Source organism: Zootoca vivipara, chromosome 9 (genome assembly GCF_963506605.1).
Source record: "Zootoca vivipara chromosome 9, rZooViv1.1, whole genome shotgun sequence".
Lineage (NCBI taxonomy): Eukaryota > Metazoa > Chordata > Lepidosauria > Squamata > Lacertidae > Zootoca > Zootoca vivipara.
Window position 1 is genome coordinate 5899590 of NC_083284.1, and position 20604 is coordinate 5920193.

At 45.1% G+C, this 20604-nt stretch overlaps 1 protein-coding gene across 13 annotated transcripts in view; it reads left to right on the plus strand.

Moving 5' to 3' along the window:
- The window catches only part of LZTS3 (leucine zipper tumor suppressor family member 3), a 72376-nt gene that overhangs the window by 39301 nt on the left and 12471 nt on the right, over positions 1–20604 (plus strand). For 4 of the 13 annotated variants that reach the window (XM_035101152.2, XM_060278347.1, XM_035101149.2 and 1 more), the window contains exons 2-4: positions 9829–9925; positions 14896–15369; positions 18183–19013. In XM_035101152.2, coding sequence (XP_034957043.2) covers positions 14935–15369; positions 18183–19013 — 1266 coding nt within the window. In that variant the 5' untranslated portion in view covers positions 9829–9925; positions 14896–14934. Of the gene's footprint in view, positions 1–713; positions 13521–14895; positions 15370–18182; positions 19014–20604 lie in introns of those variants that run through there. The other 9 variants (XM_060278352.1, XM_060278346.1, XM_060278351.1 and 6 more) reach the window with 5 other exon arrangements.

Below are 20604 nucleotides of genomic sequence, written 5' to 3' on the forward strand. Positions count from 1 at the left end.
CTCCCATCATTCCTCTGAATCCAGCCAGTCCGTGACAGTAAACTATATAAGTTAACATGATTTCACCACTGTGGAATGCAAGACGAATAGCATGGTTTTTGGTGGAAGTGTAACTGCAGCAGAACGGAAACAGCGGTGCGTGTGATGAATACGGCCGGGCAGCATGTGAAACGATGTCTTCTTTATACACCTGTCTGCCTCTGACGTTGGAGGCAGAACTCAGTCTTCGTGGCTACAGACATATTCACTCTTGTGACCCTCCCGTGCCTGAGAACGGAAGCTTCTCCCAAAATGTCCACATTCCCAGTGTCCACGCTTCCAATGGCCATGAATGAAGGGTAAACAAGAACACAGTGGGCTCCTTTGCTTTTGGTAGCTACAAGTTTCTCCCTAGAATAGCACTGATTAAGTCCTCCTGGTATGTTTTGGAACTGGAACGAAGCCCGGGGATTTCTCACACGGCTGCTCGCTAGCACAACATTAATGATTAACCTACCAGGCCCAAAATGGGCTTATTTCATGTTCTTATCTAAATGCAATTCTATTTTCAAATAGTTGGCAGGTTTAGCCAACTGAGGGTTGGCTCGCATGACCCCCCCCCAATGAGATTTCAGTAAAGCTTTTTCATAATGCAATACAATTAAAAAAAACCCAGACTAATCTAAATGAAAACAAAAACAGAAGAAATAATAATAATAATAATAATAATAATAATAATAATAATAATAATAATTGCAGAGTCCTCTCTCAAGGGTAGATCTGAACCCTTGCTTCACACAGAAAGGGGTGGATCCTACCAGCTCTCACCCAGCAGCTTCTCATTCTTATTTTTAAATTAAATTTATATACCTCCCTTGATCTGAAGATCTCACAATACACGATAAAATCGTGACTTCCCCCTTCCCTGCCTCTCACAAAGGGTTTTTCACCAATCAAATAACCTGAATCAAGAACAAAGCAAAGGAAAAAGAAACTGAAAAAATAAAAACAAAAGAATAGATGGATGAAAAAATAAATAAAATAAATAAAAAGGGCTTCCAATTCTCCATCACTTGGCCCTCTTTTGAGCTGCCTCCACTGAGGGCGTCTATGCGGAATTTAACTTAAAAGAGCTACGTGAAGTGCCAACCCCACGGCTATTACACGGGGGATATCATTTTGACCGGCCTTCCAAGTTTCTCGTACAAATCACAGCAGCTAATCCCAGAGCCTAGTACGAAACATCTCCCTTGCTTCATATTTTAAGTTTTACTGCTCTCATCACTTTCGAAGCTATTTCCTTTGCTCATGTTTGTTTGTATTTATGATTCTGACTGGTCACAAGATAGCCCATGTTTTGTTAATAGCTGTTGGCTTCCTTATAAGTTAGTTACACTACATCTGTTGATAGGCAAAGGTTTGCGCATTTTGGTGAGTAGCTATATAGGTTTGTTGCTGTAGGTTTCGTTCACCCTTACAACCAAATATTTTCATGCAGTTATCTGGCATCACTCGACCCAAGTTCATTGGTGTTGTGGAATTGGTTAAACAGAAATAGTTTCAACTGGATTTTGAATAAAGTCAGTTAATCGTCACTGTTCTGAATGTTGGGCGATCATCTTCCTTAGTGGCTTGTGAAAAATTCTTTTTATAGGTTAGGGGGAACTTTGATTTACATATAAGCTAAACAAGCTATAGCTTACGGCTCCACTCTCTTGAGGGCGCCACAAAAAATTAAAGGAAAAAAAAGTGGATGTACATTTACAAAACACAGTGGGACCTCAATTTACGAATTTAATCTGTTCCGAATGCACACTCGTAGGTCAAAAACTTCGTAAGTTGAGTTTCCCATAGGAAAAGCGGTTTCCCATAGGAATGCATTGGAAACGGAAAAATTCGTAAGTCGAGGAAACCGCATCTAGCCGTGAACAGGTTTTCCGTTTGCATGTCGATAAAATCATGAGCGCGCGGCCACTTTTTCCGCTTGTAAGTCGAAAACGTCGGATGTCGATGAGCTCGTAAGTCGAGGTCCTATTGTATAAGATAAAAAACAAATAAAATGGCTTTAGATACCTATTACCGTAGATCCATAAATTACCATATAGCATATTGTTGTTGTTTAGTCGTTTAGTCATGTCCGACTCTTTGTGACCCCATGGACCAGAGCACGCCAGGCACTCCTGTCTTCCACTGCCTCCCGCAGTTTGGTCAGACTCATGTTCGTAGCTTTGAGAACACTGTCCAACCATCTATTCCTCTGTCGTCCCCTTCTCCTAGTGCCCTCAATCTTTCCCAACATCAGGGTCTTTTCCAGGGAGTCTTCTCTTCTCATGAGGTGGCCAAAGTATTGGAGCCTCAGCTTCACGATCTGTCCTTCCAGGGAGCACTCAGGGCTGATTTCCTTAAGAATGGATAGGTTTGATCTTCTTGCAGTCCATGGGACTCTCAAGAGTCTTCTCCAGCACCATAATTCAAAAGCATCAATTCTTCAGCAATCAGCCTTCTTTAGAGTTCCTGCCATCTTCCGTTCTACAGGCATGACCAAGCCAGCGTAGACATCGCTGAGATGGGAATCATGGGGAAATGGACTTGATAGAGCACATCTTTGTTTGAGACCATATATATATATATATATATATATATATATATATATATAATTTATTGATTTATCAAAAATAACAAAAACAGAAAAGAAAAAATTCATAACCAGATTAAACCACAAATTTTTGGTTGACTTCCCTCCACTTATAATATACTTGTTTTCGCGCGTCCACAAAACCTTATATGCTTAACAATCCAATTTTAAAACCTTCCTCTTATTACAAGTGACTTTCAAAAGTTATACTAATGTAAAAATCTGCACACAAAGCTTAAAAAATATGCATTGAGCAATTGCCCTTTTTTTTTTTTTGGTAATAATTTGTCCTGCATAGTTCAGTAATTTTTTTGTGTGCCAATCTTCTTCTTTATCTTCTTTGGCCGAGGCTTCTTCCTTCCATAGGAGCTGGCTGGACTTGGCCCGGCATCCAGTCTCACATATCGGAACAAAGTCTTTCGTTCAAACAATCCATCAAGTCTTGAACATATCAATATCGTAACTTCATTTTTTAAAAAACAACCAGCATTTCCCACATTCTCTTCAAATCTTTATATGTCTTTTCCCCAGGCCTTTTAGATATCTTTGTTTTGAGACCCTGTCGTGCCATGCAATGCCCCAAAATCTTCCTGATGCAGAAGAGTTCGTGGAAACAAGGGGGTGGTGTTTCACCGGAGAAAGTTTGGGGAAAACTGCCCTAAACAGAAGTACATCTCAATAAGGGGAATTTGAAGGATGGGCTTGCAGAAGGTTGTGACCTGGGACAGAAATGAGAGTTGAAACCAGATGGAGGAGGGAGACCCAAAGGGAGTCCCTTTTTTTCGTGGCACACGGGCCAGGCCTCTCACCCCATCCTGAGAGTTCAGTCTTAGCTTGAGAATTTCTTCTGGGGCAAGGACAACTCTTTTATTACAGCATTAACCAGTTCAATGAGTGTATGTAGACCTTTTTTTAAAAAAAGAGGATTTGCAAAGGACGTCTCCATTTACCACAGTCCAACCCAAACAAAGGGATTCTTTTCAGCCTCGCTTGAACATGGGGAGAAAAAGGAATTAGGCTAAACAAAGACCTCGGATTCAGCTCCCCGGAAATAGAAAACTCGATCAGTGTTGATGGTGGAGAAGGTTTTTTTGTCTCCTCTTTTGTAGTTGCACGAAATCTCTCTAATGCATGTTTTCAGCTGAGGAAACCAAAACCCTTTTGGAGCCGTGAGGGAGGGGCTGGTTAAATATTGACTGTTGGCTTAGTCAAGTTTTGTAGGCTAAATCCTGCTCATGTTCAGCCAAACATAACAAACACATACCAGAATGGGGCGGTAATAAAGATGGGAAAGTTCTGTCTCTCTTGCACAAATGATGCGGAAGCAGGCCTTCCAATCTCTGCCCCAGGAGTCGCTTGGAAACGTTGCTTGGATTGGCTTTGCTGTGACAGTGAAATGTTATCTTTTAACTCAGCCTTTAGTATTGTGCTGCAGGATCCAAATAATCTTCATGGTTCCTTTAAGAATTTTTTTAAAAAAACAAGCAAGGTGCTAGTCCTCATGATGCAAGGGAAGAATTACAAAGCATATATGATGGTTCTGCTGTTCATATAGCATTTTTCAAAAGTCAGGGTGGGTCTTCCACTAAATAGTGGGGACGCGGGTGGCGCTGTGGTCTAAACCACTGAGCCCAGGGCTTGCCGATCAGAAGGTCAGCAGTTCAAATCCCCTCGACGGGGTGAGCTCCCGTTGCTCTGTCCCAGCTTCTGCCCATCTAGCAGTTCAAAAGCACCCAGTGCAAGTAGATAAGTAGGTATCGCTCTGGCAGGAAGGTAAACGGCGTTTCCGTGCGCTGCTCTGGTTCTCCAGAAGCGGCTTTGTCATGCTGGCCACATGACCCGGAAGCTGTATGCTGGCTCCCTCGGCCAGTAAAGCAAGACTGGACCTAATGGTCAGGGGTCCCTTTACCATTTACCTAGTTTTGTTGCAATAGTGAGAATGGAAGTTTCTGCTTGTGAAATTTTAAGTTCATTAGCACAGAATTTCTTATGATATTACGGTAGTATCTTGGTTTACAACCATAATCCGTTCCAGAGGTCCGTTTGTAAACCAAAACAGGTTGTAACCCAAGGCGCACTTTCGCCAATGGGACCTCCAAAAAAAAAATGGGTTGTAATCCCAAAAAAAGGTTGCAAACCAGGACACAGACTTCTGGGTCTGACGTGTTTGTAATCCAAAACGTATGCAAACCAAGACGTATGCATGTATGCATTGACTGTAATGTCAATGGGAGAGGGGGGGAATAGGGATGAGGGAGAAAATTGGTTTTGTTGAATTTTAATGGGAAAAAAAACTAGCTAATTTGAGCTTCCCATATCAATGCATGAACCTCTTCTTCAAAATTTGCACGCCTCTGAATTTCACAATGCAGTTCTCCGGACACTGTGTACAGAAATGCATAGATAAGGATAAAGTGTGCATTAAAATGCAGGTATTAGTGGAAAAAATAACATACAGAAATGCATTGTGATGGGGCTTTTTTTGCAGAAATGTGTATTTTAATCAAAACTGAATGCAGAGATTGGCTTATTAGGAGAAATTTGCACTAGATGCATTTTCATGAGGAAAGAATTTGCGATGTGCTGAGGAAATACGGAGACCTGAATTCAAGATTGGAAAAAATGGGAAATGGGGAGAACCCGAAACTGATATATTTCCCTGTTCCCTAGAAAGAAATGGCGGCCTTCTCCCTGTCTCAGTCTGTAAGTGAGTGCCCTTCTTTTCAACCACCCATAATCACTCTCCCCTTTGCCCGTCTCTTTCAGAAGTATGGCTTTATCATAAGTAGAATCTGACAATCCAACTCCCAGTGCCTGGGGGGCATGCCAGACTGTTAGCTAATGAAACAGACTTTGTCCAGCAGCCTCAGTGGGTGGCAGGCATTTTATTTTCCTTTACGGGTTCTCAAAAAGTTTGCCTCCTTAGCCAAGCTGCATGGAGGATGACAGGACGGCATCAGGAGGGTTGCTGTATTTCAAAAATCTATACTACCAACATGGGCTGCCAGCGATTTCTCCCCGGACGCTGTTCACGAGGGCTGAATACCGGCTGCGTCCGAGAAATTCCAGACAACCCTAGATTCTATATTTAGGTTTTATTTTGGAGGGCAAGCAAGGACTGATGCTCTTTGATACAGAAAAACAAGCCAGAGAAATGGCTCCGTCCGTGACAGGGGGTTGGACTGGATGGCCCTTGTGGTCTCTTCCGACTCCATGATTCTATGATTCTATTAGCCATGGTGATATGGGACCACTGCTTTCTATCCCGTTCATAGGTCAGCTGGAGTTTCATAGAGTCATCTAGTCCAACCCCCTGCAATGTAGGAATTTTTGCGAAAGCATCCATGTCGGATGGTTTCTGGTGAGCAAGTAAGGCCACCAAGTTTGCTGATGATACCCAATTGTTTGGGGTGGCCAGAAGGAAAAAGGATTGGGAGGAGCTCCAAAAGGATCTCTCCAAACTGGGCGAATCCGAGCAATAAAATGGCAAATGCAATGTGATCGTTTTAGCAGGTCTAAAATGATGCACACCTGGGCAACCCCCCCCCCCCAAATTTCTACATATACGCACATGGGAAAGGCTGGACTAGATGAATCCCAAGCAGGAATTAAGATTGCCGGAAGAAATATCAACAACCTCAGATATGCAGATGACACAACCTTGATGGCAGAAAGTGAGGAGGAATTAAAGAACCTTTTAATGAGGGTGAAAGAGGAGAGCGCAAAATATGGTCTGAAGCTCAACATCAAAAAAAACCAAGATCATGGCCACTGGTCCCATCACCTTCTGGCAAATAGAAGGGGAAGAAATGGAGGCAGTGAGAGATTTTACTTTCTTGGGCTCCTTGATCACTGCAGATGGTGACAGCAGTCACGAAATTAAAAGACGCCTGCTTCTTGAGAGAAAAGCAATGACAAACCTAAACAGCATCTTAAAAAGCAGAGACATCACCTTGCCGGCAAAGGTCCATATAGTTAAAGCTATGGTTTTCCCAGTAGTGATGTATGGAAGTGAGAGCTGGACCATAAAGACGTCTGATCGCCGAATAATTGATGCTTTTGAATTATGGTGCTGGAGGAGACTCTTGAGAGTCCCATGGATTGCAAGAAGATCAAACCTATCCATTCTTAAGGAAATCGGCCCTGAGTGCTCACTGGAAGGACAGATCGTGAAGCTGAGGCTCCAATACTTTGGCCACCTCATGAGAAGAGAAGACTCCCTGGAAAAGACCCTGATGCTGGGAAAGATGGAGGGCACAAGGAGAAGGGGACGACAGAGGACGAGATGGTTGGACAGTGTTCTCGAAGCTACGAACATGAGTTTGACCAAACTGCGGGAGGCAGTGGAAGACAGGAGTGCCTGGCATGCTCTGGTCCATGGGGTCATGAAGAGTCGGACACGACTAAACGACTAAACAACAACGCACATGGGGCCTGAATTGCCAATGACTGAACTGGAACAAGACCGTAATGGATGGCTTGGTAGAGGTGTTGACCATGCATTTGACGGCTGCGAAAAAGAATGGCATGCTGTGTGTGGATCATTAGGAAAGAGATTGAAAATAGCATTTGCAATATTACGACGCTGTGGAACAGATTGATGGTGGGACTACATTTGGAATTCTGTGTGCAGTCCTTGTCACCTCGCTTCAAAAAAAGATATTGCAGAGCTGGAAAAGGTTAAGAAAGGGACAGTTCAAACCTATCAAGGAGATGGATCGACTCTCCTGTGAAGGAAAATCGCAGCATTTGAAGCTTTTTAGTTTAGGGGAAAGGTGAGTAGAGGTCTATAATAAATATCAGGAGATACCTGATAGGGAGATTCCACCCCCACCCCCACCCCCACCCCCATGGGGTTATCCAGTGAAGCTGAAGATTGGGAAATTCAGGAGAGGCAAAAGAAGGTTTTGCTTCACACTAAAGCATATTTGATGCTAACGAACCTCGGCAGCTGCTTAAACTTTCTTGATCAGCTGGTCGTTTTAATGAATAATTTGTATTTATGGTGTTTAAACATTGTATATGTCTATATATTGTTGGCTGCCTTGCTATTTAATTTGTATTTGCGGTGCTTTATGTTTAAATACCGTATATGTGCTTATATTGTAGGCAGTGGTACCTTGGCCCTCGAACTCAGTCCGTTTGACTCCTGATACGGTTCGAAAACCAAGGCGCGGCTTCCGATTGGCTGCAGGAGCTTCCTGCACTCAATCGGAAGCCGTGTCGGGCGTTTGGCTTCCGAAAAACGTCCGCAAACCGGAACACTCCCTTCCGGGTTTGCGGCATTAGGGAGCCGGTTTGTTTGGGAGCCAAGCCGTTTGAGAGCCAAAGTACCGCTGTATTTTACATGAAACAGCGAAACATAAATAATTTAATAAATGCATACGAACCCGCTCGGACCCTGAGATCAGTATCTGAGCCCCTTCTCTGGGTGCCCCCTCTGAGGGCGTTCTGGGGGGCTGGCGATGAGAGAGCGGGGCCTTTTCTGAAACCGAAGGCTGCTTGAGTTGGAACAGAGAAGCATTTTGCTTCCCAAAGAACATAACTCAGGATCTGTAACGGCGGAGGAAGGAGAGCAGCTTCTGCCGGTTGTCCGTTTTTCTTTATTGCAGGAGCTGAACAAACCATGCACCAGCCATCAACGGGCAGCGAACAGATTTATAGCTGGTCTTTGCCACTTTGGGAGCTCTGCCGTGCTGCCAGGCAGGGAAGGCAAAATTTAAGGCACGCTCTGGCCTTGATCCGAGAAAGTCCTTGCCTGCGCTGTCACTCCCTTGCTTTATGGTCTCTTCTCTTGTAGGTGCAAGAAGCGCATTATGGGTCTGTTAGGACCATATTTTTCAAAGTCTGTGAGTCCAGTGGTTCAAAACGGGATTCTTCATGTATGGTGCCAAGTTCTCTCTCTTTTTTTGGGGGGGGGGGAGTGTTCACAATCAGGCATGTCCTGATTATTATAAGGCTGACAAAAATGAAACTGCTTAGATCAGGGCTGTCCAACAGGTCGATCGCGATCTACTGGTGAATCGCAGGGTGCCCCTGGTTGATCCTGGTGGATTGCGGGAACCCCCCCCCAAAAAAACCCACAAGAAACTGAACAAGTTTGTTTTATCCTCCCTAAAAAAGCTCAACAACTTTGTCTCATCCTGCCCCCCAAAAAAAGCTCAACAACTGGTCAATCCAATAGGAAGATCACTGCCAGTTTTTTTATAGTGGGAGTAGATTGCAGTCTCTTGGAAGCTGCACATGCCTGGCTTAGATTAATCGATAAAAGCATTTTGAATGACTAAAAGGGTGCATTATTTTCTACAAAAAAGAAAACACCCCCCCCACCCTATATACCTATAAGAAACTGCAGATGACCATTCTAAATGAGGTGTTTTTTCTTGTGTGTGACAGAAGGGGGGTGGAATTCCCTTTTGAAGATCACTAGTGCAATACACACACACACACACTCTTGTGTATCTTTATACAGTTATACCTCATGTTACGTCCGCTTCAGGATGCGTCTTTTCAGGATACGGATGCGCCGAACCCTCAACCCCAAACTCTCAATAGATTCCTAACTTTTGGCCAACCTCCAGCTGCTTAACTGGGAGATGGTGGCTACTGCTCAGTGACTGAAGAGGAAGGTCTTTCTCAACTTTCCTCTTTTCTTCCTTTCTCCCACCTCCCACCATCCTTGGTGCCTGGAATTCCATTTACCGTTACATTTCAGGAGCCCTGGGAAGTGTGATTTCCCCAAGGCAATGGTAGCCACATTGATACCAGGTACCTCCCAGGGCTCTCGGCACTTAGAACATTGACAACAGTCAGGTCAGTGGGTGGGTGGGAATAAGGAGGAGTTCTTCTGCGGCTCAGATTAAATCCAAGTCGGGGCATAACTCAGGATTCTTAATACTCACCTTGTATTGAAAGTGGCATTATGAATAAGTGAGATTTGTATTCGGAGCCAATGAATTATGGACTTCAGTGAACCAGTCATTTATGAGTGTGGAAGGGAACAGAACACCTGTGTTCAGGTGGTGATGGGTTATGTGTTTTTTGCTTGTATGCAACATCTGAGGTGGCTTTTGTGGTTCTTGGGTGACGTTTCTGAGGCGAACACATGTCAGGGTAAGAGGGGCAGAATGAAAATTGTATTGTTTTCAAGACTTTCCGGATGAGGGGCCTTGTTTTAATCTTGTTTTATCTTCTTCCATTCCATTTTTTTTTAGCACCTATAACCAGGCCCGTGAATGAGCGGGGATCGTTTGGGAACATAGGAGGTGCTGTGTCGCAGCCGGAGATTTAGACCTGAGCCGGCTCATTCAAGTAAATAAAATCACTGTTCTGTCTTGTGCGAGGGAGGGATAAGGACACGATGACCTCGAGGCCAACCCACGAGAGCACTGCATCCTAAGCTCATTCCTTTTCTTCCTCACCCGTCCCCGCAGTCCACCCAATTCGTCCCTTTTGCTGATTGACATTCCCCTGGTCAGAATCTGCACCCCACCCCACCCCGGTTGATGAGTGAGTTTGCATGGGGGTTATAATAGCAATCTCTTCCTGCTAGGTGAGGAGACTTGTCATTCTGCTGTGGACATTGGTCGTTTTAAATGTGCCACAACTTGGCAAAAGAGGAGGGTTCAGGTATATAGGAATAAGGCATCTTGAATTTTTCAACTTTCAAATTCCAAAAACTAGGGGTGCTAAACAAAATTAAAATAAAATAACATGATTTGGGAATTCAAAAGATAACTGAAATGTTAAATGAATACAATTTAGTTTGGTAAGTAAAATGTGCATAAAATTGCATAGAAATCATTAAAAATGATTGCAGTTATTTACAGTCATACCTCGGGTTGCAAACGTGATCCGTGCGGGAGGCGTGTTCGCAACCCGCAGTGCCACATCTGCACACATGCGTGACGCGATTCGGCGCTTCTGCGCATGATGTCATTTTGCCTTTCTGCGCATGTGCGAGCTCCAAAACCCGGAAGTAACCCGTTCCGGTACTTCCGGGTTCAGCGCAAAGTGCAAACCCCAAAACACGCAACAATACAATATGACTGTATTGTTGTCGTTTCTGCTGTTGTTATTTATTTGGCATTACGTGCTGTTTTCCAGGGTGGATTTGATTTAAATCAAACTGATTTAAATCACGATTTAAATCACGATTTAAATCACTAGTCAGTAAGGCTTGATTTAAATCATAGTTGATTTAAATCATAAAGACTAATTCTTGCTGGTATAACTTTATTATGCAAGTAGATGAAGATTTTTAGAATAACAACTTTTCATATTAGTTTTTTTATCCCCAGTTTAATAGGTTAATCATTCATATTTGGACAACTTTACTGTTGTACTTAGGAAGGAGAAAAATAATCATTACCTTAATAATAACAATTTAAATAGATTTATTCAACTGAAACAATAACATTTCAGCAAATGTTATTTGCTTAAACAAACATCCATGTTTGTTAACTAATTTGGCTAAACAAAAACAAAATATATATATTTTAAGAAACTTAGACTGTCAGCCCAGCCTACACATGAAAAACTTAAATACTGTCCAAACAATCAGAAAAATATTGTTTCTATTCTATTCACTGAACTTCTTGAAACTTAGCACTGAAGGGGTTGCTTCTGTATTCATAGGTTTGTAGAACAATAGGATTAAGGTCTTTTTCTCAACTCTGTTCATGTTATAACATTTTTGCTGTGAAGAAGAGGCATGTGATCTCTGTTGAGTCAAATTCAGTTTTGAGAACTGCAAAAGTAAACCAAGCACCTGTGATAATATCTTGTAGGCAGAGAAACTGCCCAATAATCTTACAAAAACCTCTGGAAGAGGTGAATGGATTAATGGAATTTATTTACCCCATAAATTAAACATATACAACCTTATACTACATAATTAAAAAAACTAATCTTTATTTCATGATGGAATAACCTTTGGATGGTAATATTCTTTCCTCAAAAAGCATTTTATTTAAAAAAATCCAATTTAAATCAAAAAAATCGATTTAAATCAAAAAAATCCGATTTAAATCAAAAAAATCCGATTTTTTTGATTTTTTTAAAAAAATCATTGATTTTTATCCACCCTGCTGTTTTCAGAAGGTGAAAGTCTTTGGTTTTCCTAAAGCAGTATATGTGCTTCTTCATGAAGTGCAGACTTGCCGAGCTAAATGTTGTCCACTCACAAAAATAACAGCAGATTTAGAGACACGCCCCCTCTTGAGGAAATTAGCAAAAATTAAGTTTCACTCCCTAAAATGGCATGCCTTGGTATGGAAAAGTGCCTTGATTTGGTCACATGGAACCTGAGACTACATGCTACCTTGAAGAAATGTATTACACCCACACACACACACACACAAAATCACAAACACACATTGTCTCTCCCCCCCTCATGCATATGCATAGAGCTATATGGTTAAGCCTTTGACTTCCCCAGTTTTCAAATGGCAGCAGTGAGGAGCTGCAGGCTATCACATTTGTGGATCTCAACCTGTTTGGTGAAACATGTCTCTCCTCTCGCCCCTCTAGTTTTATCACCTGCTTGTACAGGTGAAACTCGGAAAATTAGAATATCGTCAAAAAGTGCATTTATTTCAGTAACGCAACTTAAAAGGTGAAACCAATATATGAGATAGATGCATGACACGCAAAGCAAGATATGTCAAGCCTTTATTTGTTGTAATTGTAATTATTTGTTGTTAGGCGGGTCAATTATAAATGGAATGTAGTTAATGAAATGTAATCACAATGTTTATTTTTGTTTATTTTTGTATTATTGTAACTATTTGGAATTTCCAAAAGAAAGCATTTGTAAAAATTAAAAGAAAAATAATAAGTTGCATTACTGAAATAAATGCACTTTTTGACGATATTCTAATTTTCCGAGTTTCACCTGTAGGCACCTATTTAGCTACTGTGAGAAGGGGATGAGAGACCAGACGGGTCTATGGCCTCATCCAGCACCCAAGGGCTCTCCTTAGATTATGATGCAATTACTCCTAGCCTCCCTGATATTTAGCACCTGATATTGGAATGGCATTCATAGGCTCATAGAATCATCAAGTTGGAAGGGACCCCGAGGGTCCTCTAGTCCAGCGTTTCCCAAACCTGGGTCTCCAGCTGCTTTTGGACTACAACTCCCACCATCCCTAGCTTAGTGGTCAGGGAAGATGGAAATTGTAGTCCAAAACAGCTGGAGACCCGAGTTTGGGAAACACTGCATGCAAGGCAGATGACCACCCAACCTCCAGTGAGGATGAGGCCATGTTCTGCCCCCAGTGTTGGAGGCCCCATGCCTCTGGGTACCAGTTTCTGGGAATCGCGGGGTTGGTGGTGGAGGGTGCTGTTGCGCTCAGCGTCTGTGTGTGGGCATCCTTTGGGCATCCTTTTCGGATGCCGAGAGAACAGAGCACCGTACTTGATGGGCCCCCTTGGCCCGATCCAACAGCACTTTTCTCATGGCACGGGGGACTAGACATGCTGTTTTGTGGCTCTCTTTGTGTGTTTGTGTGTAGCTGTTGTGGTTAGAGTTCACATCCTTGCTGCAGGATGCTATTGGTGTGTGTGTGTGTGTTGGAAAGGGAGCGTGGGGGCATTGGTAGCTGTGGTTTCGCTATACGTGCAGCAATTGTAATTACGTCCTGTTAGCTGTTGTGCTACTCCCTGTTGCCTCGGTGTGAGAGTTGCTACACTATGCTAGCTTGCTGCCCACCCAAAATGCCCCTTCGCTGATGCCCCCTTTGCAAGGAGTCAGGTGCATGCAGCCGGCGTCGTGAAATCTCCTTCGGGTGCCACCATTAAGCCCTGAGATGAGTAAAGAGGAGAATCTCACAGAACATCTACAGCAGCAGCTTCCTATGTTCCTAGGATGGAAGAGGGGAGGAGATGGCAGACAGATATTCAGGTGAGGCTGTTCAGGTGCTTCACCAGTATCAAACCTCGGGGTGGGGGGAGCGACAAATAGCAATGGTTGCCCCCCCCATGGGCTCTCTCCCAGTTTTTCTGACTCAGCGTGCGGGGTGATGACCTTGGCAGGCTGGGGGGGGGGATTTCACCTTCGCTCTATTTTATAAAATCACACCCATGTATGGGCCAGAAGGCTATATTATTAGCCCTGGACTATGGGCAGCTGAGCTCAGGGGCCTGACCTGGTTAGATCCTGTACTGGACTGCAGTAGGTCTATATGGGAGTCAGTGTGCAGGGCAAGGGTACGAAATCCCCCCAAAGTGGGCCTGGGATGAGGTGTGGCCGGTATCCCACTACTGGGATCCAGGAGTTGTCATCTACTGTGCCCTTCCCGGGGGGCACTTGGGGGGCAGCTCCCACCATTCTTCCTCATCCAGCCAGTCCCTAACAGGTAGGCAAGTGGCTGAGCAGGCTAACAGGTCAGGAAGGGAACAGGACGAGAGGGGGTGGTGGCAGGCAGTAGTGACCAGTGGTCACAGTAGGTCTCCATTGCTCTCCCAGCTTTGCAGCACCAGGGGTTGCTGCCGTTGGCCAAGAGGGATGAGCAGGGGTGCCAACTTCAATAAAACATTGGGGGGGCGGCCAGGTAAGCCCCCCCCCATATAATCAATCACAAGATGCGGCACCCACCTTCTGTTTGAATGGCAATGCGCATCAGCTTTGAGGGGCTAGCCCCTGAAATTTTTTTGGGGGGGGCAGGGACCTTGGCCCCTAAGAGTTGGCTCCTATTATGGGGGCGAGGCACAGGGAGCCTGTAGTCTGGAACACCCTCCCCTCTCTGACGAATAAAGTCTGGATTTTTACACCTCTGCTGTTGTGATGTGTACTGCTTTTATACTGTTCTTCCGTTTTTCTTTCGTTTTTTTTGCTGCGTTTTGTTTCGTACCAGTTACATATTTTTTCAATGTTGGGCAGCTCAGAAACACTGTGAACGAGGTGGGCAGGAATTTCAGTGCGCCAGCTCCTGGCCCTTACCACGGCCCAGAAACAAGAATCGTAAGGGTGCAAGTAGAGCCCTGCAGGATCAGACCCCATGGTCCATCTTGCTCAGCATCCTTTTACCACAGTGGCCAGCCAGAAAGAAAAGCTTGCTAGCAAGACCTGAGTGCTGGCAGCCCTCTCTCCATCTGTAATTCCCAGCAAGTGGGGTTCCAAGGTTTACTGCCTCCCCCGGTGGAGATGGAGACAAGCCATTGTGGCTAATAGCCCCCGATAGCATGCCTCCATACCTGGGCTTTTCTTGTGCTCACAGCTGCTCCAAGCAACCTCCTTTTGTGACGTTCTGTAATCTTTGTTCCTTTCTCTCTCCCAGTGCCACTGACGTCTTGTGCCTCCACTACCATACCTTGCCATGGCCAAATTAGAGACCCTCTCCGTCCTTAGTGACGCCAACTACCACAACAAGGAAGCCTTCCACCCTTTCGAACCCGCCTCCCAGGGCACGATGGGAAGCGTCGGCAGCGGCGTCGCGGGCGAGCAAGAGTTCGCCATGAAGAGCGTGGGGACCAGGACGCAGAGCGGCAGCCGGCAGGTCGATGGGTCCCGGAATAGCTACTCCAGGCGGGAGATCTCGAACCGCTACTCCGGGGAGGAGAAGACTTACAAGACGGAGAAGATCTCCCACTCCATCTACATCAACGGGGACCTGCGCAAGAGCGAGAAAGGGAAGGCGGACCTCTGTGGGAACGTTGCGGCCAACAATGAGAAGAACATCCCACCTCCTCCCCAGTACAGAGAACCCAGTAACCCACCAAAGATATTACCAGTCTCTGGTAAACTAGACCAGGTGAGACACAATTTGCATCCTAGAAAAGGGGTACCCAGACCGTGGTCCGTGAGCAGCCACACTGATCCACGGCTTTCATCCAGGTGGTCTGTGGAATGACCGCATTAAATGTTTGCATTCATTCTCAATTGTATTTTCATTGCTTCCTTTATTTCTTACAGACTGCATTTCATTGTATTTCAGTTTGAAGGAAGCTTTTTAAAAAAAATACGGTTAAAGATAACCAGACGCGGGTGGCAAGGGACGCAGGTGGCGCTGTGGGTTAAGCCACAGAGCCTAGGGCTTGCCGATCAGAAGGTTGGCGGTTCGAATCCCCGTGACGGGGTGAGCTCCCGTTGCTCGGTCCCAGCTCCTGCCAACCTAGCAGTTCGAAAGCATGTCAAAGTGCAAGTAGATAAATAGGTACCGCTACAGCGGGAAGGTAAACGGTGTTTCTGTGTGCTGCTCTGGTTGGCCAGAAGCGGCTTTGTCATGCTGCCACATGACCTGGAAGCTGTACGCTGGCTCCCTCGGCCAATAACGCGAGATGAGCGCCGCAACCCCAGAGTCGGTCAAGACTGGACATAATGGTCAGGGGTTCCTTTACCTAAAAATAACAAAACATCTAGCTCTTTGCATGTACAACAGGCAATGCTTGGTTGTTTGATTATAAGTCACTTGGAGTTGCCTTGGGCAAGATTTAATAAATCACCACCATCCTCATTAAGTGGTCCGCCAAGACACTCAGTCGTTTCTGAGCATGCTCCGCCCAGTTCCAAAATGGCCGCCGCGCCAGAATAAACCGGGAAAAAACCAAAAAAATATAAAAACAGAATATTAAAAACACGATAAAACATCAAACATTAAAAAATTTCCCAATACAGGGCTACCTTCAGATGTCTTCTAAAAGTCAAATACTTGACATCTGATGGGAGGGTGTTCCACAGGGAGGGCGCCACTACCGAGAAGGCCCTCTGCCTGGTTCCCTGTAACCTCACATCTCGCAGGGAGGGAACTGCCAGAAGGCCCTAGGAGGTGGACCTCCATGTCCGGGCTGAACGATGGGAGTGGAGACGCTCCTTCAGGTATACTGGACCGAGGCCGTTTAGGGCTTTAAAGGTCAACACCAACACTTTGAATTGTGCTCGGAATCCGTTTTTTCAGCCAGGAACAGCTGGGAAAACGGGGATTTCCCGGGGAAAACGGGAGACTTGGCAGCTATGTTTATAGCCCGGTCATCTGACTGGGTTGCCCCAGCCACTCTGAGCAGCTTCCAGCAAAGTAAAAAATATATTTTAAAAATCCACAAAACATCAAGCATTAAAAACCTCCCTATACAGGGCTGCCTTCAGATGTCTTCTAAAAGTCATATAGTTGTTCATCTGTTTTACATCTAATGGAAGGGTGTTCCACGGGGCGGGTGCCACTAGCAAGAAGGCCCTCTGCCTGGTTCCCTGCAGTTTCACTTCTCGCATTGAGGGAACCGCCAAAAGGTCCTCGGAGCTGAAGAAGAAAAATGAGAAACACACACAGCGCAGGAATCACATGCGGACATGGTCCTTTCCTGCCTCATTCTCCCTGTCCCCATAAAGCTGGGTGACTGTCAAGGAGGAGGGTGGTTGCCTGGGGAGAGAGGTGGAGAATTAGGAGGCGAGGGATGTTGGGGGTAGAAGTGTTCGGTTTCTGATAATTGGTTCTCATGGGAAACTTACAGATTCTTGCTTCACGCAATTAACTCAAGGCAGTGTCCATTTACTCTTGGCAGGAAGCCAAGGTCTGCCTGGCCTGGCAACAGCTCTCTGATTGGTTAATGACCAGCACTGAACTCTGTTATCTAGGAATGCTAGCACAGTTGTTTCTTGTTGGGTGTTAGGAGTAGGAGTGCTGCGTATGGTTGGAGAGAGAGAGAGAGAGAGAGAGAGAGAGAGAAAGGATTTATTTTGCTTTGCTTTGTATGCAGAAACTCTGCTGGTTTTCTTTTCTTTTAATAAATCCTGTAAATAGTTATTCTGCGTCTAGCCGACTAGTCATTTCCACCTCAACTAGCTTCTGCGCTGTGCAGGAAAACTCTGCTACGTTTGGGCTGAAGCCACTAGAGCTATGCCTGACACTTCAAAATTCTAAGAAGAAGGAGAGCGAAACACAGAAGACACTCCTCACTTTCAGGGTTATGTTTATAGAGCACACACACCATCAAATTACTTTGCCGTGTCCTTGCATTTCTCAAGGCCTCTGTGTAAAACAAAGGAACTGTTACCGAAGGTGGGGAGGATTTTTGTAGTCTGGGATTTTAAGAAGTGAAACAGTCATGCAAAAGTGTTTCCCCACTTTTTTGCCATTGCTTTATTTTGGGCTGCAAGTTAAAGGTGCTGGTTCCTCAGAGCGAAACCGAGATAACACAGGAAATTATGGGCTGCAAGTTAATGAAATGATCCCCCACCCCAGGGCTCCCCTGAACGTTCCTCAAGTCACCCCAGGGTGCTATGGCCCATCGGTTGAAAACCAATGCTCAGGATTGGAATATCACTTGTAGTTTAAGGATGAGTTCTGGACATAATGGAAGAGGTAAAGGATTTGGATTATCATAAAAGATGCAGGAGGAAATGATAAATAATTGGACCCACTAAGGGGAGGGTGGAAGTCCAGGAGATTCCTTGGAATCTTGTTTTTATTATTTATGTTTGATATAGCACTGTGATTTTTTGATTTGAAAAACAAAATAAATATTTTTTTAAAAAAGAAAACCAATGCTCTCGCCAACTGAGCTATCCAGGCTGTGTCAATCCTCATGTTTAATTTGCTGTCCTGTTCTTTTCTTTCCCTCCTCCTTGCAGAGCAACGAGCCCTTAGTTAGACCTTCAGCCTTTAAGCCCGTAGTCCCTAAAAACTTCCATTCCATGCAGAACCTGTGCCCGCCACAGAACAACGGCATATCGGAGACCCGGAAGACCTTGAACCACACCAACAGCAATAGCCCTTCCACGGTCAAAAGTGGGATGGAGAAGCCCAGCCATAACAGGACTACCAACCAGGCGGGCGGCCTCTCCGATTCCGGGCGGAACTCTTTGACCAGCCTGCCCACCTACGGCACAGGCTATAGCCAGCATATTGGGCCCATGAGCGCCTCGACCAGCCACATAAACCGCATTGGGACCACCTACGTGGACAAGAACATTGTGGGCTACAATGGGATATCTACCTCAGACAGCGGCCGGTCTTCCAGCAAGAGCACGTCTTCATTCAGCCGGCTCAACCACCTCAACGAGACGATGCCCTTCCACTCACCGTCGACGGACGACATCATCCAGGACTTGGAGGACCGGCTGTGGGAGAAGGAGCAGGAGGTCCTTCAGATGAGGAGGAACCTAGACAAGAGCGAGGCGGCCATCTACCAGGTCTTTGAGGAGAAGCAGAAGATCTGGGAGCGTGAGATGGACGACCTGCGGCAGAATTATGCCAACAAGCTGCAGCAGGTGTCCAAGAAGGCGCAGAGGGCACAGCAGGCTCTGCAGCTCCAAATCTTCAAGCTCCAGCAGGAGAAGAAGAAACTCCAGGACGACGTGGGGCAGCTCCTCCAGCAGCGGGAAGAGCTAGAGAAGAAGTTCATGGCTTTCAAGAAGGAGCAGGCCGAGTTCCTTCCCAAGATCGAGGAGACCAAGTGGGAGGTGAGAGGCAGGTGTGGTCCGTGTCATGGGGGCCTTCAAGATGTTGTTGGCCTGAAGCGTCCTGAAGACCCATATTATGTGGGAGCAACCTTTGACCCTTCAGATGTTGCGGAACTACAACTCCGATGGCATTTGTTTTGATATTTGGGGGGCCAAAGGTTGTGGTGGTGGTGGTTTTACTTTTATTTATATTTATTCCTTTATATTTTACTACAGTGGTACCTTAATCCAGTCCAGGAGTTCAACTCCCGAAACAATTTGAAAACCAAGGTGCGGCTTCCGATTGGCTGCAGGAGCTTCCCGCACTCAATCGGAAGCCACGTTGGAGATTCAGCTTCCGAAAAACGTTTGCAAACTGGAACACTTGCTTCCAAGTTTGTGGCGTTCAGGAGCCAATTTGTTCGGGAGCCAAGCGATTCGAGTACCAAGGTACCACTGTATTAGTATATAAAACCCTTAACTGCTGGCAACCAATTTACTTATGGAATTGACTTGCCTCTTTCCATGCCTGTTAGACCATTTCACTCTGCCAAACTAGCATTGATACAAGACTTATTGGTTTTATCTTTTAATAGCGGTGCTATTGATGATGATTCTACAGTGGTTCCTCGACTTAACGAATTTAATCCGTTCCGAATGCCCATTCGTAGGTCGAAAAGTTTGTAAGCCGAAAAAAGCGGTTTCCCATAGGAATGCATTGGAAACGGAAAAATTCGTAAGTCTAGTAAACCGCATCTAAAATTCGTAAGTTGAGAAAACCCCATCTAAACCGCAACAGTTTTCCTTTCGGATGTCAAAAAAAACGTAAGCGTGCGGCCATTTTTTTCCATCCGTAACTCGAAATTTCGTAAGTCAAGTACTTCGTAAGTCAAGGAACCACTGTATGTATGTTTGTTTCTAACTGGTTCATGGGTGTTAGCTATGTTTTCTACATTCTCTCGGATAATTTATTTTGATCCTGCGGTTTATCAATTATTTAAAGAAACAAATTAAACTCGGGCACCCAAATCTTAGGGCGCTTCGACTTTTGTCACTGTTTTGGGGTTGGATTCCATTGCATACTGGTAAATTCAGATTGTAAAATTATAGTGGATTGGGAGGTCTTGTGCGGCAATCTTGGTTTTCCCAAAAGACTGGATTTTTCGCGATAAGGGGCGGGGGGGGGGGGCGATGCACAGGAAAGTGTAGGATAATAACACTTGCTTTGGCGCAATCTCATCTAACCTGCCTGCAAGCAATTTGGAATGAATGCACGTTAAATAGCCAATGGTGTCTAATCTCCCTGCAAGCAAATCTGGGTCAGGTCATCTGGAAGCACTCCTTAACATTACAAGGTTCTTACAAAAATGCTGGCGTACCACCACCAAAATGCAACCTGCAGAACTGACTCTCTGCAGACAGCAGGCTTGGTTAAAAAGTCTGCCGGCTGCTGTTTGAGATCAACTCAGGGTGAACACAGAATGCAGATTCCCTCACCTTTTGTGCTTCACAAAAGGAGGGGGAGGAGTATCAAGCAGCTTAGGGTTGGTCTATAATATTGTCTCTTTTGGGTTGTGCCCTGTTCGGACTAGCAGGAAACCAGCACAATGAA